Genomic DNA, 27,074 nt, shown 5'->3' on the forward strand with positions numbered 1-27,074 from the left:
AGAGACAGACAAAGAGGGACAGGGAGAGAGACAGACAGAAAGAAAGACAGACAGACAGCAGGAGGGAGAGAGACAGAAAGAAAGGAAGAAAGAGACAGGGGCAGGTAGATAGACAGACAGACATATATTCTAGCACCCGTTAATGTAACGGGCTTAAAGACTAGTACTGTATAAGACCATACAACAAATAGGGGTCCTTTTACTAAGGAACGCTAAACATTTTAGCGCGTGCTAAACGCTAACATATCCATTATAGTCTATGGACGGGTTAGCATTTAGTGCTCGCTAATATTTAGCAAGTGCTAAAACGGCTATTACGTAAAAGGACCCCATAGTGACATTTGGCCAGGAGGCCAGGAAAGGGAAAAAGAGTAGTAGCAGAACATTAAAACAACTGTAAGACAGACAAACTTGCAGCGCTCCATTCTGCAGTGCCGCTAAATGTGTAGATTTCTGATACAGTTTCATGTTAGTCCTATCGCTAGGATTCAATTTGCCATCTCCAGGTGCACCTCATTGATTGTATTTATATTTTAATATGCCGTCTAAATCCAATTTGGGGCATTTGGGGAAAAACGTCCATTTTCAGAACAGGAAAATGTCTTTTTGTTTTTAATATTTTTTAAAATTTTATTTTAAAAATTTCTATTCCGCTTAAAAGACTCAGGGCTCCTTTTACTAAGCTGCGTTAGGGCTTTAACGCGCAGAATAGCGGGCGCTACAATACCGTGTGCGCTAGACGCTAATGCCAGCATTGAGCTGGTGTTAGTTCTAGCCACGTAGCTTGGTGTTAGTAAAAGGAGCCCTACATTAAAACAGACATAATCCACTACATACAGACTCATAACAAGAAAAACATTTCCCTCTCTCCTCTTCCTTACAAACATCGTATTACCTCAATTATACTTAAAAACATGGTCAATTCCTTTTTCCTCAGTGTGTCTATCTTTTTGAACCATTTTTTTAAGTTCAAAAAAGTTATTACTGAGTTTTACAAAATCACAATAAACAAAACATAGGGCGTAAACCAGCACATACATATGTTCAATGTACACAGTAGAAGTAACGCCACAATGCAACGGGCAGTACGAAAAGCAAAGGAAGAAACATGAAATGAAAAACTAACATAAGACAAAAGACAGAAATACATTATCATATAGAAAATAAGCAGTAATACCTGGATGTCAACCGTAAAGGTCTTGGGAAAACAATGTCAAAGCGGTGCAATAATATGATGCTAACAGTTTGAAAGTCATTCAGTCAACCCATTCATAGGTAAAGAAAAGATTGGTAAGGTGAAGTGGCAAAGTCCAGAAGAGGGGCCCAGAGCTGTTCAAATTTCCGCACTGAGTGCAACCTCTCCGCAGCAATGCATTCAAATTTGGCCACCAAGCAAACCGAGTTCCACCATTTTTGAAAAACAAAAACCAAACAACATCCAAATGAAAAACACACAAATATCAGCTATTGGAACGTAGGGAAGGGGGAGCCACAGAGACATCCCAGCAGAGCGGTTGGGCACCTTAGGGAGCACTGCAATGAATTTCGCATAAAGTACCCCAGGTACACATCTCACCATAACCCCCTTTATATTGTATGGTGAGCCCTCCAACCCAACCCCATACCCTCAAAAAAACCCCACAAAAAAACACCCTACTATATAAGACTGTACACCACCACAATAGCCCTTATTTCTGCAGGTGTCACCTATATGGAGGTACAATGGTATTAGGCAGGGGTTTGGAAGGCTCACATATTCCACCATTAGTGTAATAGTAGTTGGGGTAGGATATGGGCCTCCGTATCCATCTCTACAGTTCACTACACCGTCCACCAAGGTCTTGCTTCTCTAATAGGACTGGCCATAACATCTGAAGCTGCCATACAGGCTGGTATGCACAGTTTCATTCTCATAGAAATGTGGCAGATAAAGGCCAAATGGTCCATCCAGTCTACCCATCCGCAGCTACCATTATCTCTTCTTTTCTCTAAGACAGGGGTGTCCAACCTGCGGCCCGAGGGCTGCATGCGGCCCAGTGAAGTATTTTGTACGGCCCCCAGTCGAGGGCGATGCAGTGTTTTCCTCTGCTGCCCCAGGCTGTTTACCATCTTGCCGGCTCCCTCCTCTGTCTTGCTGCAGCGTTTGCGCGGCCCCAGAAACATTTTTTTTGATAATGAGGCCCAGGGAAGCCAAAAGGTTGGACACCCCTGCTCTAAGAAATCCCACGTGCCTAACCCAGGCTTTCTTGAATTCAGACACAGTCTCTGTCTCTACCATTTCTTCCGGAAAACTGTTCCATGCAACTACCATCCTTTCTGTATAAAAAAGTATTTACTCCTGAGTCTATCACCTCTTAATTTCATCCTATCCCCTCTCATTCCAGATGAAAAAGACTCAAATCATGGGCATTTACGCTACATAATAATTTGGAAGGCGGGAAAGGGAATAAGGCGGGGCCATGTCTTTATCCCTTCAGTGAACATCTGGTCAGTCTGGGCAACTTTTTGGCACTTATTCACTTAAAAATTGGCACTTGGCACTTAAAATTTCAGTGTTCCCGCTAAGCTGCGCTGGGGTGCGCTGGCGCTCAAAATATTACCTCGCAGCGCACAAGTTTCTCGTCACAGCGCACACAGTGTAGAGCACAGTTCTTCAACCGCCGGTCCGCAAACAAAATCTTGCCGGTCCGCGAAGGATTCGGTCCCCGCCGCAACGAAAGGCCGGCGTCAGCTGACTTGCAACTTCCTGTTGCAGTCGCTGTGCCGGGACTCCTGCCTTCGCCGGGACTCCTGCCTTCCACCGCGTTTGCCTCCTGCCTTGTCTCCGCACCTCCAGACCAGCAGTGGCAGCTGTGTATGCTTTTAACTTCGGCACAGAGCTGCCCCTAATCAATAGTTTAGCGCGGTTTCATAAGGCAGCCTCGGGGCCTTTGCTAGGCCGGCCCACATCGCATCATCGAAGCGGGCCGGCTATCAAAGGCCCCGAGGCTGCCTCATGAAACCGCGCTAAACTATTGATTAGGGGCAGCTCTGTGCCGAAGTTAAAAGCATACAGAGCTGCCGCTGCTGGTCTGAACTCTTGGGCCGCTGAAGGAGGGCAAAAAGCAGCTGTCCTGGAGGTTTCCCTTCCTCTCGCCTTTACAGGTTCCTTTTTTCCACCTTTTTTTTTTTCCTTCAAACGGCAACGGGCCCCAGCATCGACATCAATCAAGTAAGTTCCACTGTCAATCAAGCGGTTCTGCTCGGCCAAAGCGTCCCCTGTGACATGAGCCACCCTCAGGGGAAAGAAAGTGACCCACAAAGGTGAGGGGAAGGGGGGCAGATGATGGAAGTTGGGGGGGGGGAGAGAGAGAGAGAAGGGGCAGATGATGGAATGGAGGAGATGAGAGAGAGAGAGAAGGGGACAGATGATGGAAGTGAGAAGAAGGGAGAGAGAGCAGAAGGCAGATGGATGTCAGTTGAGAAGGGAGAGCAGATGCTGAATGGAAGTGGGGAAAGAACACATACTGGATGGAAGGAGGAGATAAATAAAGGGGGAAGAAAATAGTAAGATAATGGAGGGGTGAGGGAAAGGGGTGACAAGCTGTGTGTAGACACAGTGAAAAGAGGGAAACGGGACTAAATAGTAAGAAAGAATTTAATTTAGATGGAGGCAGAAAATAGAGAAGGAAGACCAGAGAAGAAAAGGGAAGAGAGAGCAGAGAATGATCAGATCTGAGTGGAGGAAATGAGAAGAGAGATATGCTAAAAACCACAGGGGGGAGGGAAGGATAGAGATGCCAGACCATGAGGGGAACAGAAGGAAGATGATGGATGCTAGACCAAATTGGGGGGTGGGGGGGGGGCAGGAGGAGAGATGGCAGGGAAAGACAGACAGTGAATGGAAGGGGCAGATGCTGGACTGAAGAGACAGAGAAGGTTATCATGCTGCTGTACCGGGCCATGGTACGCCCTCACCTGGAGTACTGCGTCCAGCACTGGTACTTTAAGAAGGACACGGTACTACTCGAAAGGATCCAGAGAAGAGCAACTAAAATGGTTAAGGGGCTGGAGGAGTTGCCGTACAGCGAAAGATTAGAGAAACTGGGCCTCTTCTCCCTTGAGCAGAGGAGATTGAGAGGGGACATGATAGAAACATTCAAGGTACTGAAGGGAATAGACTTAGTAGCTAAGGCAGGGAGAACGAGAGGGCACTCTCTAAAGTTGAAAGGGGATAGATTCCATACAAACGTAAGGAAGTTCTGTGGTAGAAAGCAACATATTTATTTGGCTCATAACTTGCTGGCGCCCGATATTTTTAGCTCACAGTGAAAAAAGTTTGCTCACAACACCCGCCCGCTTAGAGGGAACACAGGCTTCAAAGCGGTGAAACATAGTTAAAATAACAGGGAAACATAGAAATCAATTATTCATGATTAAAACAGGATTTTGCCTCATTCGTTCAAATTGTGCCCTGGACGTATTCTACAATGTCCCATTATTGCAGAAAAAAAGCCCAAATCATAAGCCCATCCAAGTCCTGCCCAAAACACATTTGCAATACTTTCCCTTGAGATTTAAAAACATTGCAGACAAACAGTATAGAAATCCATCTACAAACCTGGTTTAAAAAATAGCAATTTGGAAGGTTTGGTGAGAAAAACATTTATCTGCTCCTTTATGCCACATTTTGGACATTTTTCTTTTTTGAAAATAAACCCTTTGGACATTTTATTACTGCTATGCTGTTAACAAAATTGTAAGGTCTTATGTTAAGATGAACCTTGGGTGAATCTTGTCTTGAAGGCTGTTAATAAATCCCAATAAATAAAGAAATAATGAGAAACCATGACTCTAACCCCCCTTTTCACAAAACCATAGAGCGGTTTTTAGCGCCGGCCACAGCGGTAACAGTTCCAATGCTCATAGATTTCATATGAACGTTGGAGCTGTTACTGCCGCAGCCAACGCTAAAAACCGCACTATGGTTTTGTAAAAGTGTGTGTGTGTATGGGGGGGGGGTTAGTGCAGAGATAAGTGTTATTTTAATTGTTTGGCTGGATTCATTTAAAGTGATACCCATAAATGCAACATTTGGAAGGATGCAATGATAGCAAGGTATGATTTCTAAGTGTCCTACTTTTTATTTAATTTTGCATGCACATTTAGGCCCGGATTCTGTAAACTGCGTCCCAATTGTGGGCAGCTGTAGGCGTCCTACAGCTGTCCAATCAGCCAATCAGGAGGCACGTTTTCTTCAAAAATGTTCCCCAGACCGCCTATATTGAAGGCACCTCCGGGAGCCTCAGGAGGCCCACAAGCCATCCTAAGGCTAGGTGGTAGCCTTAGGTAAACCTAGACGGCCCTACGCATCTCCCTAGTAGAGCGGGAGGAACTTACAATGTAGGCCAGCAAAATGTAAGTTGTAGGTAGACACAAACACTATACTTAATCACAGCAAGGGATCTCCCTGCCGTGATTAGTATAGCGGGCGCGGCTATGGCTGCCAGTTTCCCCCTCCCCCACCCCTCAAACAAACGAGGCAGGAGGGATACCCAATCCTTCCAGCCGAAAGACCCCCACTGCTCCCGATGATCGCTGGCAGGAAGATGCTCAACCCTTCCTGCTGGTAGGCCCCCTCCGACGATTGCAGCAGGAGGGTGACCAACCCCTCCTGTCGAAAGACCCCCCACCCACCCACGACGATTGCTGGCAGGAAGGTGCTCAACCCTTCCTTTAGGACCCCCCCAAAAATGCCCCAACCCCCTTCCTGGACCCCCCCCCCAATGAAATCCCTCACCCCAGAACCCCTTCAGGCTTACTAGCAAGTTGGCCGGATGGATGGGGCTTTGTACTGGCCGGCAAGCAGGCCCACCTCCGTCCAAATGAGGCGGGCCCGTTCCTCCTCTGCCCAACCCACAGGAGCCTAGGGCCTGATTGTCCATAGGAGGGGCCTTAGAAGCCTGGGCGTCCTAAACAGAATCCAGCCCTTAGATGATTTAAGCAGACTCTCAGCTACCTTTAAGTGGAGTTTTTTTGCACTACTTTATTTATACTCCATGCATGTACACACCCATTTATTAAAATATGCATGTGCACTGCAGCTCTGCTCTTGCCCTATCCAACCTGCATCTCGGGGAAAGCGTACACACCGGTACTTTTAAGTGAGTATATTCACAGGACTTTGTTTATATGCAGCAAAAACTTTACAAAATGTCCTACAAATGCTCTCAGCTGGACACAAAAACCCCTGAAAGTAGATCATGCCTAGCCTCGGAAAGCCACTGCATTTCAAGCAGCTTATGACTTTCAGCTTGGATCTTGAGCTGGAATGAATACAAGTGCAGTCTAGAACTGTGAGCCATGTGCTTAAAGCATTAATCTAACCAAAAGAATAATATATATATATATATATATAATTATATGCCTCCTCTAAAGTCACCCCTTTAAAGGTTTACTAAATGACTATTATTTAGCCTGTAGAATGTCAGCTCTCACTTATTCCTCCCGTTGAAAACAGCTTGGGCTCAGAGAGTGGGCAGTGCACACATTCCAACCCCCTCAGCTGTTAAGGGCCTTTGCAAATATTCTTGGAATTCTTTGCAGTGTGCATTGCTATTCTCACATCCTAAAAACTATCTACTGATGATAATTAATTAGCAACAACCAGGGGAGCCACGGTATAGTAAATTAACATAGTAAATTTGCAATAACTCACCTAATTTTGAGCAAATTTATTTATTTATTTTTAATCTTTATTAAATTTCCAAACTACCATTGTGCAAACAAACAATTTCAACATACATAATATTACACGAAATGCACATTAAACTTATAGACATTAATGCAAATAATCATAAAAAGTACATACCTACAGGAAACCATCCATATATTCCCCGAATGAAATTCCAGTGCAAAGCCCTTCCCCCTCCCACCCACCCTGGTTGTGTATGCTTAAGGATCAATAAAATAAAATCAGTTATCATTCCTTACAGAACTTAGGGCTCCTTTTACGAAGGCGCGCTAGGGCCTTAACACGCGGAATAGCGCGCACTAAAATGCCACACGCACTAGCCGCTACCGCCTCCTCTTGAGCAGGTGGTAGTTTTTCGGCTAGCACGCGCTAATCCGGTGCGTGCGCTAAAAACGCTAGCGCACCTTCGCAAAAGGAGCCCCTCCTTAGTCAATGGTTCCCAAACATCCATAAATTTATTATACTGTCCCTGTTGGACGGCCATCGAACGTTCCATTTTAAACGTATAACAGAGAGATTCCCACCAGAAAGTGTAATTTAACCTATCTCAGGTTCTTCCAATTCTTCAAAATGAGTTGAATGGCAACCCCTGTCATTATAAAGAGAAGTTTATTATTTTGAGTTTTATTATTTAATTTGTTTTCTATCCCGTCCTCCCCAACGAGCTCAGGACGGGTTACAGGTTAACATACATAACATACAGTTAACAGGTTACATTTACAGTACAGGTTTTTTTTCTGGTACAAGATTTTCTCCTAACTCGACACATACTAGGGATCTAATACCAATATCTGTAATATACAGTTTACAGGCTATATTTGTCACAGTTACAGTACAAGTTTTTATCCTAATGTGACACATACTGAGGATCTTGTATCAATATCCATTTATTTATTTATATACCACTTATAGACTAAGTGGTTGACATTCAGATACTCGGGTATTTTTCCCTGTCTGTCCTGGTGGGCTCACACTCTATCTAATGTACCTGGGGCAAGGGGGGATTGAGTTGCCCAGGGTAACAATGAGCAGTGTGGGATCTGAACCCACAATCTCAAGGTGCTGAGGCTGTGGCTCTAACCACTGCACCACACACTCCCCCACATATTCCTTTGTAATCTTTTGGCTGCGGGAGTTAGGTGAACAGATATTATTGCTTTCATAAAGTTGAGGAGTCCTTCAAGGGATCTTATCTGCGGGGTGGGGGTGGGGGGGGGGCAGTTGATTCCAGTGGTAACTGGTACTATTATAATGTGGTATAAAATATGCAAAGCTGCTCCTAATCCATATGGGCACAGACTGTAGAAGTCCATCCAGCATCGGCTATGCTGCCCCACTGCTCGAGTTGCTGGCAAAGCTAACTCCAGCCCATCCTGACTGTCTCGCCATATACAAGACAAAGATCATAAGTTAACATGGGATATGCTTTCCCAGATACAACAGATTTTTTAAGTTAACTGCAGACTGCAAATGAAAGATGTGTAGCTTCAAATGTGCTAATCCAACCCATTTTGTGTGTCTCATTTTCAGAAAATACAATATGTGCAGTTTGGGTCAATTCTATAAACAGTGCTTAATCTTCAGGCACCACAAGGAGCGCTTGTCAATCAACCACTTGGCACTGCTTATAGAATCGTACAGGCACCTAATGATTTAGGTGCTGGTAATAGAGGCCAGGATTTCCTGGCCTACTTTACCAGTGCCTAACACAGGTACCTACCAGCACCTAAGTCATACCACGCCTAGTCTCGCCCCTAATCACACCTACTTTTCAGGCAGGTGTGGGTAGGTACCAGTAGGCCACGTTGAGTTCCATGCGGAGCTCTTAATTGGTCATTAAAACTTGTTTTTTTAGTTGGCTAAAAACTGGCATGATCATATCTCACCCATTAAGCCAATTAAAAATTTTGGACTCCACACACCATTCGGCTAGGTGCCACTTACAAAATCAGACCCTTTGGGCTTGGTTATGTATAGGACCCCCGATCTCAGCAGCAGCCTAAGCGGCTTTTGAGAATCACACATGGGCGTCCTTTATAGAATCGCGTCTATCCTCATGGACAGATACCTAACCCCTTATAACCATCCCAATTGTCTAACCGGCGTCCTTGTCACAGGCGTTGGTTACAGAATCACATTGCCGCTGAGCTAATCACGGCAAGGGAATCCCCCTGCCGCGATCAGTTTAGTGGCCGCAACAGGAAGCCTATCACCCCCCCTGCAAAGTTGGCTGGAAGGAGGGATGCTCCCCAACTGTCCGCAGAAGGAGGAGTGACCAAAAGGGGAGTGACCCCTGAGGCAATCCCCCGGCAGGAGGGATGCCCACTTCCTCCTGCTGCTGGCCCCACCAAACCCCACCAAACACTCCACCCCGACACCCCAACATCCCCCTGATATTCCTCGACTCAAGTAAAACCTATGGTCAGTAAATGAGTGTTTCTTTGTTTCAATATATTAAAATGATATTTTAATTTTACCAATCGTTGGGGTTTTTTTAACTTTAGTTTTTAATGCCAACAAAAAGTGCAATGCAATTTATATACAACTAATGATAATCAACCAAACACTTATAATCAATCAGTATCTATACAAAAGATAAAAATTCCCTTCCTCATCCATCATTACCATCAGGAATAATACCAAAAGAAAAGATATATCCCCCCTCCCGCTCCCACCCCTCCTGGATGTGTGGGTGAAAAACAACGAAAAACAAAGATAAAGGACAATTATAGCAAGTCTTCAAAAGATGTCAATGGATCTCAAACTAATTTGAATATCTTATTATGCCCCAGCATTTCAGCATTCATTTTCTCATACTTATAAGTTAAACATAAGCTCGCCCACCAAAAAGGTGATCCCAATTCTTCCAATTGCGAGTAATCATTTGCATGGCTATCCCGGCCATAATTAGAAAAAGCCTGCATTTATAGCGGTCCATGGGGGGGAGGGGGCTTAATTTGCAATAACGTTCCACATATAACTATCTCATACGTCAATTGTTGTTAAGGATCTTTCACAGTTCACTTAAACACCATAGGATTTACTGTAGCTGCCACTTTAATAAGGGAGCCTGAATTTCAGAGGCCTTTAGCAGATGCTTAAAAAATCCGCTAGAATATTGTGATTGGCAACTGCAGCTGGCTTCCAAAAACAAACAGCCTAACTTGCTCTCTCCCTTTTCATCTTTTTGCAAGTGTGAGCCACTGCCCTGCAGCTCTGACAAAGCCGGCCTGTCACCCATACAGAAGTGGAGTCCAGCAGGGAGAATGCCATCAACATTTCATGTACATCATGCCACCAAGGCGGAAATCACAAAAGCTTAACAATGAACAAGAAGGATGTTTGATGTATTACTTTCAAAAGAAGGAAACAAACAAACAAAAAAAAAAAACTTTCTATCCCTGGGCACAAGGCACCACATGCAGTTTCCGGAGCACTGTACACCCACAGCGAGCATTTCCTGAGAAAACCCAAGACGGAGCTATCCTGTTTACAACTTTCACACGATCAAGGCAGGTTTCATTTCATTCTAGCCTTCAGTATTGTTTTGCATTGCACAAGCTGAAGTAAAATGAAGCATGAAGTCTTGGTACGCACAAAACTAATCCATTTAGAGAGGCTGCCCCTAGGGAAAAAAAATAGTATCTGTTGCACTGGAGGACCGCATGCTACATCCGTCCTGAAATACCAGCATCCTTCCTTTTTGCTCCCTTTGAACCCCATGAAAAGAAACACTGTAAGATTGCACTACACAGTCACTTCTAAGTGATCAGAGCAACAAAAAAGGAAGGATGTGTCCAACCAACCTTGTCTGCAGAAAAAACCAACCAGGAACAAACAAAAACCAACTGCAGATGTGTACAAGATGCAGGCAGAATTTATTGTGACAAATATAAATTTTTACTTTGTGAGACGCTTTACAGAAGTTGGCGATTCTCGGCGTATTGGACCTTTTGGTTTATGATTCTTTATTCTATATTTTTTGTGGCATATTTTTCAAACCTTTTTGCATATTGGACCCCTGACGAAGGTTTGTCCGAAACACGGACCGTGTCGGGTCCCTTGTTTGGTAAAAAGGCTTTTATAAATTTATATTTGTCACAATAAATTCTGCCTGCATCTTGTACACATCTGCAGTTGGTTTTTGTTTACTTCTAAGTGATCACCATATATCCCTTTAAGTCATCTAAGCCCAAATACTTTTCTAATCACATTAGCACTTATCCGCAAATGCTGTGATGCATAAAGGGGAAGAACCTCGTAAACATACAGAAATATTTAGGACGACGACTATAGTCAATTTCTCTTTCTGTAAAACCGGGTTGGTTTTGAATGCCTGTTGGGTTCAAGCTTGGTACCCTGGTAAACATCAACCAAGGTGACGTCTGTAAAGATTTTACAATGTATATATTTATTTCTAAAATGTACAAACCGCCTATCCCTAAGCGGTTAACAATCAAACATTCACAGTAGTTCCGGACAAAGTACATAAAAAACATCTTCAATTACAGCACAATCACATATTAGTAGTATCCATCAAAAACTTGAGGAAGCAATATATTAGCAAACTATGCTACATTAAATCATCTTAATCACAATTCAAAATATCCTGAATAGCTTGCAGCATAAAATCAGGTTTCGGCTTTTAACTGACTGCAGAAATGTAACTTTTTTTCCCCTGTAGAATTAATATGATGCAACCAGGCATATTGGGAACCAGCTAAAAACAGAGTAAAGCCAGGCTTAACCCGCAAGTCTTTTCTAGCTTTAGAAGGTCACAGGACTTTCCATAGCAGATCTGAGGCAGTGCCTGACTGCAGCGCCCCCCTCTCTGGTTTCCTCCCAAGAATAACTGTCAAGTTGCTCAGTTAACTTTGAGCACCCCCCCCCCTCTCTCCCCCCGTTCAATAGGAAGAGGGCACAAGCCAGAAAATGCAAAAAGCCAAGAAGGCACCTGGAACTTACCCGCCAAGGACTGAAGATGCAAAGCGGAGAGAGTGGCGGCTGTCAAACTCCAGCAGTAAAAAAGCAGCCAGAGGCACTTGCTTAGCTCAGGGCTCATTGTATGTCCTCGTTCTCATGAAAGCGTAAAGGGCTGCTGCACGTAAGAAAGACAGACGGAGGGCGAGGGACTAGGAGCTTTCTACAGAAACCAGATTTTGTAAATCTTTTTTTTTCTTTCTCTCTCCCTCTCTGGATAAAGAGAAAAGAGAGAGAGAGAGTCTTAGTAGCTTTGCATTCCGATGGGGCCGGGGGGGCCGACTAAGCTCTGTGTGACTCACTCAAAGTTAACTTCGGCACTACGGGCGAAACAGGAAATCTTCTACTTTACAAACAGCTGGGCAGGACCTTTCTCTCTTGCTCCCTCAGTTCTTTCTGACTTCTTTTTTTTTTTTCTTTTAAGAAAACCTCACCCACTTCCTGCCAATCATCTCTCGAAATCCTATCCTTTGCTACAAAGCGCAGTGATGAAATGGAATATGCTACAAAACTCTGCCTGCCTTTACTGCACATGGGGTATATGATGGTGACCTCCTAGGGCAAACCCCCCCCCAAAAAAAAAAAATTAGGTCTATGAAAAAAAACTAGTTTTTAAAAAACATTTTCGAATATATATATATATATATACAGTATATACTCTACAGTATGTAACCCATTCTGAGAGGAAGGATATAAAACCAAATAAATCCCCCCCCCCCCCTTTTAGCACTGGCCACAGTCGTAACAGCATCGACACTTATAGAATTCCTATGTGCATCGGAGCAGTTACTGCCACGGCCGGTGCTAAAAACTGTACTATGGTTTTGTAAAAGGGGGAGGGGGTTAAATAAAGATATATATATATATAGTTTTGCCAAAGAGATATCTGGTGCTGGGCACAAGGGAAAAGACGCCTTTATATATATTGGTCCTTTTTTTACTAAGCTGCAGTAGAAGTTTCTACCACTGTCCAGAGTACTAAATGCTTTGATGCTCATAGGAATTCTATGAGGGTTGGAGCAGTATCCAAGCATGTAGCATTCTGGGACGCAGTAGAAACCTCTATCACAGCTAAGTTAAAAAAGGTGGGGGAGGGGATTATATGTTATGTTATATGTAATCTTATATCCCATCATATCCTCGCAGTGGGTCATATAGTCATACAGTGTCATTGCTGCAGATAATTTTACACATATTCCCCATGAGGTAACTCTAGAAAAGATCTTTTATGTACATAATACAATACATATATAATAAATGATGGCAGAGAACGACCTGAATGGCCAATCCAGTTTGCCATCCATATACACTCTATAAATTCATGATTTAAATTAAATTGTCCTCAGTTCTTAATCTTGTTGTAAACCGCATTGAATCCCAGCTAAAATTTGCGGTATAGAAGAAAAATATGTATGATATGTTACTGTGCTTAGGTTCCAGCTACTGGAGTCTCTGTCAAAGCTCACTCCAGCCATCAAAGCCCTCCCCAGCCCATCCTCCGCTGAATGGCCACATACAGGACATAGACCGTAGAAGCTGGCTCAGTACTGGCCTTAGTTCTTCAATATACAGTGGTGCCTCGCATAACGGACGCCTCGCACAGCGAATGCTGCGCACAACGAACTTCAGGTCTTGCTTCCCACAACGAACTTCGTTTCACACAACGAAGTCGCCCGAGCTGCATCCTTCCGCGCCTCTGACCGGCCTTTATCGCTGAAACAAGCACTGGCGCTACAGCCGACACCCCGCCGAGAAGAGAAAGTGATGTTGGCAGGGAAAGAAGCACGGTATCAAGCAGCTGTGGGTCCTGCACCGCCGATGCGGCTGCATCCACTGAGAGAGCCAGCGAAACTGAATGCACATCATTCGGGCGGGAAAATGCCAACTCAACCGGCGCCATTACTACATCTTCCCCCGAAGCGTCCACATACCCTGCAGCGCATAACCCCGATGGTGTTTGCCGCTTCCCACACCGGAAACAACTTTTAACCACCTCTGCTGCCATGTTACTGCACCGAAAAAGAGAAAATACTAACACCACAGAACATGAAAACCACCGGGCCAACCAAAAATAAGCCAAGAAAAAAAAAATGAACAGTTAAGTCCCAGTTTTTGCCGCTGAGACTCTGCCCTCTCTCACTGTAAAATTAGACTCTACTTAGTCTGTCTTTAAATTTAAAAAATGTGTGTTGTTTTAAAAAACAATTATGTTTTTAGATGTATCTAAATAAAAATAATAACAAAAAATTTATCTTTTTTTATGTCATCTTAGCATATTTTATGCTACAGAATGAATTATTTTTTTTAACATGTATTGTTATGGGAAAACGCGTTTCACATAACGAACTTTTCGCATAACAAACTTGCTCCTGGAACCAATTAAGTTCGTTGTGTGAGGCACCACTGTATATCCTTATTTTCTGATTAGAGATACAATATAGTGTCTTATATACTGCAATTTCTGCACAGAATCTATGCGATTTACAATAAGATTTAAATCAAGTTTATGCTTCATATTGTTAGAAGGAGAGCTGGTTTTAAGAAGGAAGGTTTTAGGGCTCCTTATACGAAGGCGCGGTAGTGGTTTAACGTGCGTAATACTGTGCGCTAAATTGCTAGCCGCTACCGCCTCCTCTTGAGCAGGCGGTAGTTGTTAGGCCAGCAGGGGGGGGGGGGGTGTTAGCGCTTGATGAAAAGTCACGCGCATTAAACCCGCTAGCACAGCTTTGTAAAAGAAGCCCTTAGTTTCTTCTGGAATTCAAAGTAGGTGGTGGGTTGTCTTAGGTTTGTTGGCAGTTCATTTCAAATGAGAGGTCCATGGTATTCAAAGGTAGCCTCAAATATCTTCTTCTGCCGTACTTGTTGAGATGATGGGAAGGATAGTTTGTAACATTGCGAAGTGTATGAATTGAACAAAGAGTGTGGGACTTTAATATTAGAAGTTAGACCCTCTGAATTTTCTCCATAGATCGCTTTGTGAACCATGCAGGCTATCTTGAACTGGATTCTCTTTTTCATCGGCAGTTGCTCTAATAACACATCGTTTTCATCAGAGTTAGTGTTGGGTGGGTTTTGTAGTAATTTTTGTGCTGATTTCAAATCTGTGTTTAGTTTTTCATTAGCACATCACATTGTTGTAATGAGGCTCATCCTATATAATAAAACTCTAGAGCGCGCATGCGCTCTTGAAAAATCGTGATCCCTGGCACCGTGTTTTCTGATCCGTGGCCGCGTTCCATTTTAGAACGCGGCCAGGGATCACTCTGGCCACTCCCCTCCTCACTCACCAATCCGAAGCAAGCTCCTCACCAACCGGAAGCAAGCACCTGACCTCCCGCCCTCGCTCACCGCTGCTGCTGCCGCCGCTGCCACTGATCCTTATCTTCGGGGCAGCCTGCGATCATGGCCGGCTTTGGCAGGCCTCGCGGGCCGCTTTCCGGCCTCGGTGGCATGTTCCCTCTGATGCACAGGATCGCGTCGGGAGGGAGCGTGCTTCCGGGTTGGGGAGCGGCCTGTGAGGTTCGCTGGGGCCGGCCACCACGATCGCGGCCTGGAGCAGGCCAGAAGATGCCAGGATGCAGGGAGGGTAAGCAGGGGAATCAATACAGGGGGCCAGAGGGAGAGGGGGCTGCTTTGGGGGAGGAGTGTGCTGGGGGAGACAGAAGGGGCCATGGAGAGATAAGGAGAGGGAAAGGGGGATACTTTGGGGGAGGGGTGTGCTGGGGACAGACAGTTTTGCACTGGGGGAAGACAGAAGGGGCCATGGATAGACAGTTAGGGAGAAGGAAAGGGGGCTGCTTTTGGGGGTAGGGGTGTACTTAGGGCAAACAGCTTTGCTCTGGGGGGGGAAGACAGAAGAGGGTCATGGAGAGACAGTTAGGGAGAGGGAAAGGGGGCTGCTTTGGGGGAGGGGTGTGCTGGAGGCAGCCAGCTTTGCTCGGGGGGGGGGGGGGGGGGAGACAGAAGGACACAGACAGCGGCCAAGGAGAGAGAGATAAAGAAACACAGACAGACAGACACAATATATTCTAGCACCCGTTAATGTAACGGGCTTAACAACTAGTTATATATAATTATAAACGTTAATTGGGCGATATATCATGCATTTATAAGATAAACGTATAAGGAGGGTTAACAACAGTTGTCTTTGTTTTTTTATGCTACAGACAGTGATTAATATCAGTCTTTATCATGCCAAGACATTGTACTAATCATCCAGATAGTTTCTGTTACGTCTGTGGTTCATTCACTCCGAAAGAACGTCACCCAGTTACCGTAGATCTGAAGAAGGTATGCAAATTTCACTTTGGCTATCCACTGGGTGACCAGTATAAGTCTTGCTCTCTACATATCATCTGTACTAGTTGTTCCAATGGACTTCGTGACTGGCTCAATCGACGAAAGGCAGCGATGTCATTTGCAATCCCAATGATATGGAGGGAACCACTACTTTTGCCTTGTGAACACAAGTGGATTCTCAGCTAAAACTAAGCTCAAAATTATATATCCTACTCTGGATTCTGCTATTAGGCCTGTTCCTCATGATGACTCACTGCCTGTCCCTGTACCTCCACAAGATGGATTTGCTTCTTTGGAACATGATGTGGAATGTGATGATGATGCAGCAGCTGGTCACAATCCAGAATTATCTGATTCTGATGATGTGAATGATGAAGATTCAGAACCAGAGACCTTTACCCAAGCTGAGCTTAATTATCTTATTTGTGATCTAAATCTTTTAAAAGAAAAAGCAGAACTTCTTGTTTCAAGACTTAAGCAAAACACTTGCTTGCAAAAGATGCTAATATAACTCATTACAGAAGAAGGAATCATAACTTGACAACATTCTTCACTATAAATGGCTCATTGTGCTTTTCTCATGACATTAACGGGCTATTCAACAGTTTGTCACAAGTGCATTGTCCTGATGAATGGCATCTCTTCATTGATTCTTCACAGAGAAACTTGAAGGCAGTGTTACTGCACAATGGAAATTCCAAACCAAGTATACCACTTGCCCATTCTGCTCATCTAAAGGAGTCTTATGAGAATATGAAGAATTTATTAGATGCAATCAGTTATAAAACACATCAGTGGGACATCTGTGGTGATCTGAAGGTCATTGGCATCCTGGAGATGAATGCTTGGCTATATGGATGGTGTTGTCAAGAGCGTTTTGGCTTCCTGGACCATGGGATGATTTTCCAAGGGCTGCTGAGCAGGGATGGTGTGCACCTGTCAAAGAAGGGAAGAAGTGTCTTTGCCTGCCAGCAGTAGATTAGCCAGCCTGCAGGCAAACTAGGACTGATTGGGACAGGGTGATCAAAGCTCCCGGGTGAGTATAAGCCCTCAGGTAAGTAAATCACTGAATACCTCTACATGGATGGGAAAAGGGGGCAATGTCTGGAAAGCAATATACAGTATACTAATGCTCAAAGTATGGGAAACAAGATTATGGATCTAGAAGCTGTGATGGAATAAAAGCAGTTGGATATAATGGTGATCAGCGAGACTTGGTTCACGGAGAACCATGACTGGGGTGTAGTTATACTGGGTTATAATCTGCTCAGGAAAGACAGGTTAGGAAGAAAAGGAGGGGGAGTAGCGTTATATGTTAAATATCATATTAAAGCCACACAATTTCAGGATCTGCAGGGCAAGGAAGAGCACAGTGGATCAATTTGGAAAGAGGGAATGGTGGATATATTTACATTGGTGTGATATACAGGCCTCCTTCACAGATGGAAGAAGTAGATAGAGATTTAATAGTAGACATAATAGTAGACATTCAGAATATATCTAAAAAAGGGGAAGTCTTGCTAATGGGCGATTTTAACATGCCAGATGTTGACTGAGGTATCCCTATTGCGGGGTCTTCTAGAAGTAGGGAGATCCTGGATTCTCTACAAGGAGAACTGTTCCAGAAGTTGGTAATGGAACCCACACGGAATGGGGTCATACTGGATTTAGTGCATACAAACAGGAAAAGTGTTTCTGATGTTACAGTTTGTGATCATCTGGCATCCAGTGATCACTGCATGTACATTTTAATATTAAGATAAGTATAGAGAGGGCTCATTTAAAAGCAAAGATTCTAGACTTTTAAAAAAACTAACTTTGTTCGGATGGGCGTTTACATCTGGAAGGGTGGGAACATCTGGCAGGAATGCGGTGGGCAAAACTGAAAGGAGCAATTGTAAGGACGACAAACCTTTTTTTGAGGCAAGTAAGTAAGAAGAAAAGAAGGACGCTTTGGTTCTCAAAAGTAGTAGCTGAGAAGGTAAGAAATAAGAGGTTAGCTTTCATAAACTACAAAAGATTGCAGAAAGAGGAAGACAGGCAAAAATATCTGGAAAAGTTAAGAGAGGCTGGTCGTGCAGTCAGGAAAGCAAAGATGCAAAAGTAAGAAAAATGGCTGACGTAAAACGGGAAGATAAGACATTTTTTAGATGCGTATATTGGTGATAGGAAGAAGTGCAAAAGTGGCATTGTGAGACTCAAAGGTGAAGGGGAGGAATATGTAGAAGCTGATAAAGAAAAGGCCAAATTGCTTAACAAATATTTCTGTTCTGTGTTCACAGCTGAAGCATTGGGAGCGGGACCGCAGAAGACAAGCATGAATAGGGATGGAGGAGTAATAAACCCTGATCGATTTTCAGAGTGTTGGGTTCGTGAGGAGCTAGCTAAAATAAAGATAGACAAAGCGAAGGGGCCGGATGGTGTACATCCAAGGGTACTGAAGGACCTTAGGAGAAGTTCTGGTAGCTCCGCTGCCTCACCTTTTCAATTAGTCTCTAGAGTCGGGAGTGGTACCAGAGGACTGGAGAAGGGCGGATGTGGTCCCTCTCAACAAAAGTGAGCAACAGGAACTACAGCAGGGAAGTACTAGGGAAGCTGAAGACCATAATGCTTAGGGTAGCGTTCTCGGAGATCTTGCTGGTACCCAGGGCTGATGAGAAGAGGCAGACGGAGCTGCAAGCAGTCAACACATGGATGAGGCGCTGGTGTGAGGAAGAAGGATTTCACTTCATAGAAACATAGAAGATAATGGCAGAAAAGGGCCATGGCCCATCAAGTCTGCCCACTCTAATGACCCACCCCCCCATGACATTACCCCCCTAGACTTCCCATATGTATATCCCATTTCCTTTTAAAGTCTGGCACGCTGCTGGCCTCAATCACCCGAAGTGGAAGTTCATTCCAATGATCAACCACCTTTTCAGTGAAGAAATACTTCCTGGTGTCGCCATGAAATTTCCCACCCCTGATTTTCAGTGGCCTTGTGGCCGAGGGACCTTTAAGAAAGAAGATATCCTCTTCTACCTCGATATGGCCCGTGATATATTTAAACGTTTCAATCATGTCTCTTCTCTCTCTACGTTCCTCGAGTGAGTATAGCTGTAATTCTTATAGCCGTTCCTCATACGGCAGATCTTTAAGCCCCGAGACCATCCTGGTGGCCATCCGTTGAACCGACTCAACTCTCAGTACATCTTTTTGGTAATGTGGTCTCCAGAATTGTACACAATATTCCAGATGAGGTCTCACCATGGATCTGTACAACGGCATTATGACTTCGGGCTTCCGGCTGATGAAACTCCTACGGATACAACCCATCATTTGTCTTGCCTTTGATGAAGCCTTCTCCACTTGATTGGCTGTTTTCATGTTTTCGCTAATGATCACCCCCAAGTCACGTTCTGCCCTAGTTCTGCCCTAGTTATGCACGGATTTTTGCTGCCTAGGTGCATGACCTTACATTTTTTAGCATTGAAGCTTAGCTGCCAAGTCGAGGTCCAATATTCCAATCGAAGTAGGTCCTGCGTCATACTGTCGGACACGGTGCCTTTACTTACTATGTTGCATAGTTTAGCGTCATCAGCGAATAATGTGATTTTACCTTGAAGCCCCTGAGTTAGGTCTCCTAAGAATATGTTGAAAAGGATCGGGCCCAAGACCGAGCCCTGCGCCACTCCACTGGTCACCTCCGACGTTTTTGAAAGGGTGCCATTTACCATCACTCTCTGAAGTCTACCGTTTAGCCAATCATTGACCCATGCAGTTAATGTTTCTCCCAAACCCATCTATTTCATCTTGCTCAATAACCGGCGGTGTGGGACACTATCAAAAGCTTTACTAAAGTCCAAGTACACGATATCTAGGGACTCCCCCACATCCAGGTTTCTTGTTACCCAGTTGAAGAAGCTAATTAGGTTGGATTGGCAGGACCTTCCCTTGGTAAATCCATGTTGGCGGGGATCCTGTAGATTTTCCTCGTCCAGGATCGTATCTAGCTTGTGCTTAATTAGTGTTTCCATGAGTTTACTTTGTGCGCAACTGGACGACATTCTGGGGGAAGAGCAAGCTATTCAGGAAGGATGGACTCCACCTCAGTGGAGACGGAACGAGGCTACTTGCAAGCAACATCAAGAGAGAAATTTAGAAGTTTTTAAACTAGGAAGAAGGGGAAAGCCGACAGTAGACCAAGAGTCGATGGTTTGGGAACTGGTATACCCAGAGGATACCGTGCAGGAAGATAAAGGGGAAGACTCACCGGATCATAGGCAAGACAGAAATCCTGATAGATTGAAAAAGACACAAGAGGGAAGGAAATGCAAGAAAGTAACAGGCCGCAAATTCAAGTGTATGTACACGAACGCAAGGAGCCTAAGGAATAAGATGGGGGAATTGGAAGCTATGGCACAAAAAGATAACCTTGGCATCATCGGCATCACGGAAACATGGTGGAATGAGGAAAACATCTGGGACACTGTGCTACCAGGATACAAGCTATACCGCAGAGACAGAGTAGGTCAAAAAGGTGGGGATATTGCCCTATACGTCAAAGAGGGAATTGAGTCTACCGGAGAGAACACGCCGGAAAAGAAAAATAAGGTAGAGTCTCTATGGGTCAAAAATCCAGGAACAAATGGATCAGAAATGAAGATTGGCATCTACTACTGACCCCCAGTGCAGTCCGAAGAAATTGATGGAGAAATGATGGGCAAGATTAAAACCCAATTGCAAGGGAGGCAACGCAGTTATCATGCGTGACTTCAATTATCCGGGGATAGACTGGAACCTAGGTACCTCCGGATGCAATAGGGAGACCAAGTTCCTGGATGTTGTAGGCGATTGCTTCCTGGAACAACTTGTCAAGAAAAATATGAGAGGAAATGCAATTCTGGACTTAATTCTAAATGGACTATGAGGACCGACGCAAAGTGTAGAAGTAGAAGGGATGCTGGGAAGCAGTGATCACAATATGATCCACTTCAACCTGGACACAGGGGCAAAACATCGATCCAGAATGATGGCCATGACACTGAACTTCCAATAAGGGAATTATGAAGGGATGAGACTCATGGTGGGGAAGAAGATTAAGAAGAAGATAAGCACTTTAAAAATGCTAGAGCAAGCATGGTCCCTTTTTAAGGACACAATCACTGAGGCACAAAATCTATATATACCGTGTATCTAGAAGGGATCCAAGAGGAAAAAGAACAAGGAACCGGCCTGGCTCACTGTAGCGGTGAAGGAAGCGATCAGAGACAAGAAGACTTTGTTTAAGGAATGGAAAAGGTCAAAAACGGATGAAAACTGGAAAAAGCACAAACAACAAACAAAGCAGGTGCCATAAGGTGGTAAGAGGGGCCAAAAGAAACTATGAGGAAAAAATAGCCAAAGAAGTGAAAAAAACTTGAAGCCGTTCTTTCGATATATTAAGGGGAAACAAACCGCAAAGGAAGTGGTGAGGCCATTAGATGACCATGGAATAAATGGAGTGCTAAAGGAGGACAAAGCCATCGCCGACAAACTGAACACATTTTTTGCAGCTGTATTTACCGAAGAGGATATACACAATATACTGGAAGAGATATGCAGACAGATACGATAAATCCCCTGGACCGGATGGCATTCATCCGAGGGTAATCAAGGAACTGAAAGAGGCTATAACTGAATTACTTCAACTAATAGCCGATCTGTTGATCAAATCAGGAAGGATTCCGGAAGACTGGAAAGTGGCAAATGTTACGCCAATCTTTAAGAAAGGTTTGAGGGGAAATCTGGGAAACTACAGACCGGTGAGTCTGACCTCGGTACCGGGAAAAGTGATAGAGGCACTGATAAAGGACCGTATCATTAATCACCTTGACGGACACAATCTGATGAGGACCAGCCAGCATGGCTTCAGCAAAGGAAGATCTTGCTTGACGAACTTGCTGCACTTCTTCGAAGGAGTAAACAGGCAGATAGAAAAGGGTGACCCGGTCAACATCATTTATCTGGATTTTCAGAAGGCATTCGACAAGATTCCACAAGAACTACTACTTCGAAAAACTGCGAGACATGGATCAAGGGTGAAATACTCATGTGGATTAAAAACTGGCTGGCGGATAGGAAACAGAGAGTGGGGTAAATGGACAGTACTTGGACTGGAAAAGCGTCACGAGTGGAGTGCCGCAGGGTTTGATGCTTGGATCCGTGCTCTTCAACATATTTATTAACGACCTGGAAATTGGTACGATGAGTGAGGTGATTAAATTTGCAGACGATATGAAATTATTCAGAATAGTGAAGACACAGGAGGATTGTGAAGACCTGCAATGTGACAAACACGCTCGGGAAATGGGTCGTGACATAGCAAATGAGGTTTAACGTGGATAAGCGTAAGGTGATGCATGTTGGTAACAAAAATCTTATACACAAATACATGATGTCCGGTGCAGTACTTGGAGAGATCCCCCAGGAAAGGGGCTTGGGAGTACTTGGCGACAAGTCAATGAAGCCGTCTGCGCAACGTGCAGTGGCAGCAAAAAGGACCTACAGAATGCTAGGAATGATTAAGAAGGGGATCACGAATAGATTGGAGAAGGTTATCATGCCGCTGTACCGGGCCATGGTACGCCCTCAACTAGAATACTGCATCCAGCACTGGTGACCGTACATGAAGAAGGGTCCAGAGAAGAGCGACTAAAATGATTAAGGGGCTGGAGGAGTTGCTGTACAATGAGAGATTAGAGAAACTAATTTAAATCTTCACTAGTCTAATAAAGAGACTAAAACAGCCTCAGCATTATGACTACTTAGAAATTCCAGTTAATAAGGACGAACAGCCAATTTGCATCCAAATAATCTCTATGGCTGGGCCATGCCTGCTTGCTCAATAACTCTCCCTAGGGTTACCAGATAATTGTTGATCTCAGGGCTGCGTCTGGATAGAGTTATCAGATGGCTGGATTTACCCGGACATGTCCTCTTTTCAGAGGCTTTTCAAAACCCGGCACTTTGTCCGGATTTTGAAAAGCAGGTAAGATCGAGGCTGAGTTTGGCGTGCATCTGTGCACGTGCGGATGGGATGCGGTGATGCCACACACACACGTGTGCATGCGTGCGACATCATCACGTCACATCTGCGCAGATGTATTCCAGACCTGGCCAGAAGAGGCAAGGTTTGCGGGGGGCTGGGGTTGGGTGGCGGAACAGGGTGGGACGGGGGGTGCAATTGGATGGATCTAGGGGCAAAACGGGGTGGGCCCGAGGGCAGGGCCACATGTCCTTCTTTACCAGATGCAAAATCTGGTAACCCTACATCTGGAGGCCGCCATAAGAAATTTCTGGGCCCCTTACTGAGCAATCCTATTGGGCCCCCCACGCACCCCTTCCCCCTCCGACCCCCCCCCCTTCTTCCATGGGCCGAAAACACACATACTTTTCTCTGTCGCCGCACTCTTTGACCAAAAGATTTGTAAGCCTGCAACCATGTCAAGGTAGACTCTTTCAGCAGGGCCCTAACCTAACCTAAACTAAACTAATCTATACCTATCTATTCTAAACTAATATATGTCTAATACTGAACTAATAACAAACTAACAAACATCTGCATAATAAATAACTAATAAATAATAGTGCTAGTAGCTATAATTCACTTTTGAATGTAAAATCTCAGTTAAGGATTTCTTTTGACCTTTGTAGGCCAGAAGTAGATCACAATTGCACAATATTTTTTGTAACAAGTATTAAATGTGTTTTTATAAATACTGTAAGCTTAATAAATATATCAGAAAAAACTACACATCTGAGCGTATATCTGAACATACACATTAGTATGATCCCATCCTCCTCAGCTTGCCTGTAGCTGCATCATGCATGTTAAAAATGTATGATATGTTGATATGTGCACCTTCCTTCCTTTCCATCCATCCTCCTCAGCCTGTCCTTACACATCCACAGCTGCATGTTAATGATGATGTATATGTTATGATGATAAATAAGTACATATGAGCACATCATTAACATGCAGCTATGGATGAATATAAAAAAGAAACAATATTCTGTACAATTGTCAATTTATAAATCAGCGTCTTCTCCCCACTCTCTCTTCCCCATTTCCCTTCAGCGTCCTCAGCCCAATCTCTCTCCACTTTCCTTAAGCGCACGCACATAAAAACAAGCAAGTAATTTATATCATTTTCATTCTATTCATTCATAGAAATTAAAGTCTAAATAATGCCAGTCACATAACAAAACATGATTTTACAAAAATATTTCCCTGCACAGTCAAGCCTGCAAGGATTACTAGATGTCTTTCAGCAGCACCCCTCCCTCCCCCTTACCTTTGTGGCCAAGTCAAAATGATCTACCAACAATAAAATTTAAAAAACACAAAGCACGCTGTACGCAGAGAAAATGTTAATTATCATTTATATTCCGCGGGTTTTCAAAGAGGTCAAGGCAGATGACTTTATGCAATGTCACCTCAGTAACAACTATGCAAAAACAGGCAAATTTTCCCCCTCCCTTTTTACTAAAACGCGATAGCAGTTTTTAGCGCAGGGAGCTGCGCTGAATGCCCCATGTGCTCTCAATGCTCATAGGCTCCCTGCGCTAAAAAACGCTATTGCGGTTTAGTAAAAGGGGGCCATAGTGCAAAATATAGACAACATATATAAATTCTCAAAGCAGACACATTTTCATCACTAAATTGAAAATAAAATCATTTTTCCTACCTTTGGTAATTTCATCAGTCTCTGGTTGCACTTTATTCTTCTGACTGTGCATCCAATATTTCTTCCCTTCTTTCAGCCTCCTGTATGCTTCCTCTCCTCCAGACTTCATTCCCTCCCCAAACTTTTTCTTTGTTTCACCCTGCCCCTTCTTTCTTTCTCTCTCCACACCCCCTTTCTTTCTGTATGTCTGTTTTTCTCTCTCTCTCTCACCCTACCCCCTTCTTTCTTTCTCTCTCCACACCCTCTTTCATTCTGTATGTCTGTCTTTTTCTCTCTCTCCGTGCCCCATTTTTCTTTGTTTCACCCTGCCCCCTTTCTTTCTTTCTGGCTTCCTGTCCCCCCTCCCTTTCTTTCTTTCTCCCTGCCCTCCCCTATGCCACCACCATTGGGAAAATGCTGCCACCGCCACTGGGGAATAGGCTGCCTCTGCCGCCATCGGGAATAGGCTGGCGCCGAGTTTGTCCTGCTTCTCTTCCCCGCGGGGTCGACCAACTCTCGCCACCCGACGTCAATTCTAACATCGGAGAGGACGTTCTAGGCCATCCAGGCAGCGATTGGCTGGCCCATAACGTCCTCTCTGATGTCAGAATTGACGCGAGTGGCGAGAGTTGATCGGCCCCACAGGGAAAAGCAGGAAGAACTCGGCGCCGGCCTGTTCCCAATGGCAGCGGTGGCACTCAAGTGGCTAAAGAACCGCAGTTTGCCGGCCTAGGGAGAACACTGGAGGGTGGCCAGCTGTGCACCCCCTTGGGACATAAACCCGGGGGGGAGGGGTGGATCGCCCCCCCTCCCCCACCTTGGTATGCCACTGTCTGTACCTCACTCCCTCCCTATGACCAAAAATTCTCCTTTCTTCTATTCCCAGTGTACACTACCATCTCTTTCCCTCCCTTCCTCTCTCCCAAGTCGATGCCTTCTGTGCCAAAAACCCATTCCCTCCCCCACCTCAGCATCTCTTTCCCTCCCTTCCTCTCTCCCAAGTCCATGCCTTCTGTGTCCAAAAACCCATTCCCTCCACCACCTCAGCATCTCTTTCCCTCCCTTCCTCTCTCCCAAGTCCATACCTTCTATGTCCAAAAACCCATTCCATCCCCCACCTCAGCATCTCTTTTCCTCCCTTCCTCTCTCCCAAGTCCATGCCTTCTGTGTCCAAAATCCTTTTCCCTCCCCCACCTCAGCATCTCTTTCCCTCCCTTCCTCTCTCCCAAGTCTATGCCTTCTGTGTCCAAAAACCCATTCCCTCCCCCACCTCAGCATCTCTTTCCCTCCCTTCCTCTCTCCCAAGTCCATGCCTTCTGTGTCCAAAAACACATTCCCTCCCCCACCTCTGCATCTCTTTCCCTCCCTTCCTCTCTCCCAAGTCCATGCCTTCTGTGTCCAAAAACACATTCCCTCCCCCACCTCAGCATCTCTTTCCCTCCCTTCCTCTCTCCCTAGTCCATGCCTTCTGTGTCCAAAAATCCATTCCCTCCCCCACCTCAGCATCTCTTTCCCTCCCTTCCTCTCTCCCAAGTCCATGCCTTCTGTGTCCAAAACGCACTCCCTCCCCCTTTTGTGTTCCACGTTTGCCTCCCAGCACATCTTTGCAACTTTCTCAGCAAAACGGAGCTCGAGCCGAGAGCTTGTCTCCTGTTTCCTGCCTGCTCTGCCGTGCACAAATAGCCGACCGGAAGTATTCTCCGATGTTTGCTTAAGCCCTCCCTCCGACGTCAGCTCTGACATCGGGGAACACTTCCGATCGGCTATATGTTAGCGGCAGGGCTGGTAGGAACAGAAGACGAGCCTCACGGCTCGAGATGTATTGAACTCTGCAGGTTCACCGTCCAGTTCTCTCCTATGCACCTGGGGCAGCCCGCCCCCTCCCTAGACTGTGGCCTAGGACCCTGGGGGAGCCCGGGCCCCCTGTCAGCTCCGGGCCCCTGAATGCAGGACTGGTAGTACTGCCCTGATGGCGGCCCTGAATGCGATGATACCACAAGCATGCACGCATGCGTGAGACGTCTTCGCATCACGTGCGCGAATGCCCTCCAGACGTGGTCCCGAAGAGATGAGATTTGTGTGGGGCCAAGGTTGGGAGAAGAATGGGGCAGGGCTGGGGGTGGAATGTGGCCGGGCTGGGGGCTGAACAGGGCAGGGCCATGTGTCCTCTTTTTTGGGAAGTAAAAATCTGGTAACCCTAGCTCTCCCTATATAGGTAAATGTGACAGAAGTCTAAAATTTATAGTTACATTTATTTATTAATATCAGCATTTGTAGATCACAAATCTGCAAATTCTAAGTGGTTTGCAGTAAAAAAATAAAAAAGCATTCACAATATAAATTTGAATACAATAACATAAAACATACTAATA

At 44.9% G+C, this 27,074-nt stretch overlaps 1 protein-coding gene across 1 annotated transcript in view; it reads right to left on the reverse strand.

Moving 5' to 3' along the window:
• TGFBR2 (transforming growth factor beta receptor 2) overlaps positions 1–12,034 on the reverse strand; it is a 227,068-nt gene extending 215,034 nt beyond the window's left edge. The window contains exon 1 of the mRNA XM_033930135.1: positions 11,699–12,034. Within this exon, the coding sequence (XP_033786026.1) occupies positions 11,699–11,795 (97 nt within the window). The 5' untranslated portion in view covers positions 11,796–12,034. The remainder of the gene's footprint in view (positions 1–11,698) is intronic.
• Positions 12,035–27,074: the final 15,040 nt, after the last annotated feature.

This window comes from Geotrypetes seraphini, chromosome 2 (genome assembly GCF_902459505.1).
Source record: "Geotrypetes seraphini chromosome 2, aGeoSer1.1, whole genome shotgun sequence".
Taxonomy (NCBI): domain Eukaryota; kingdom Metazoa; phylum Chordata; class Amphibia; order Gymnophiona; family Dermophiidae; genus Geotrypetes; species Geotrypetes seraphini.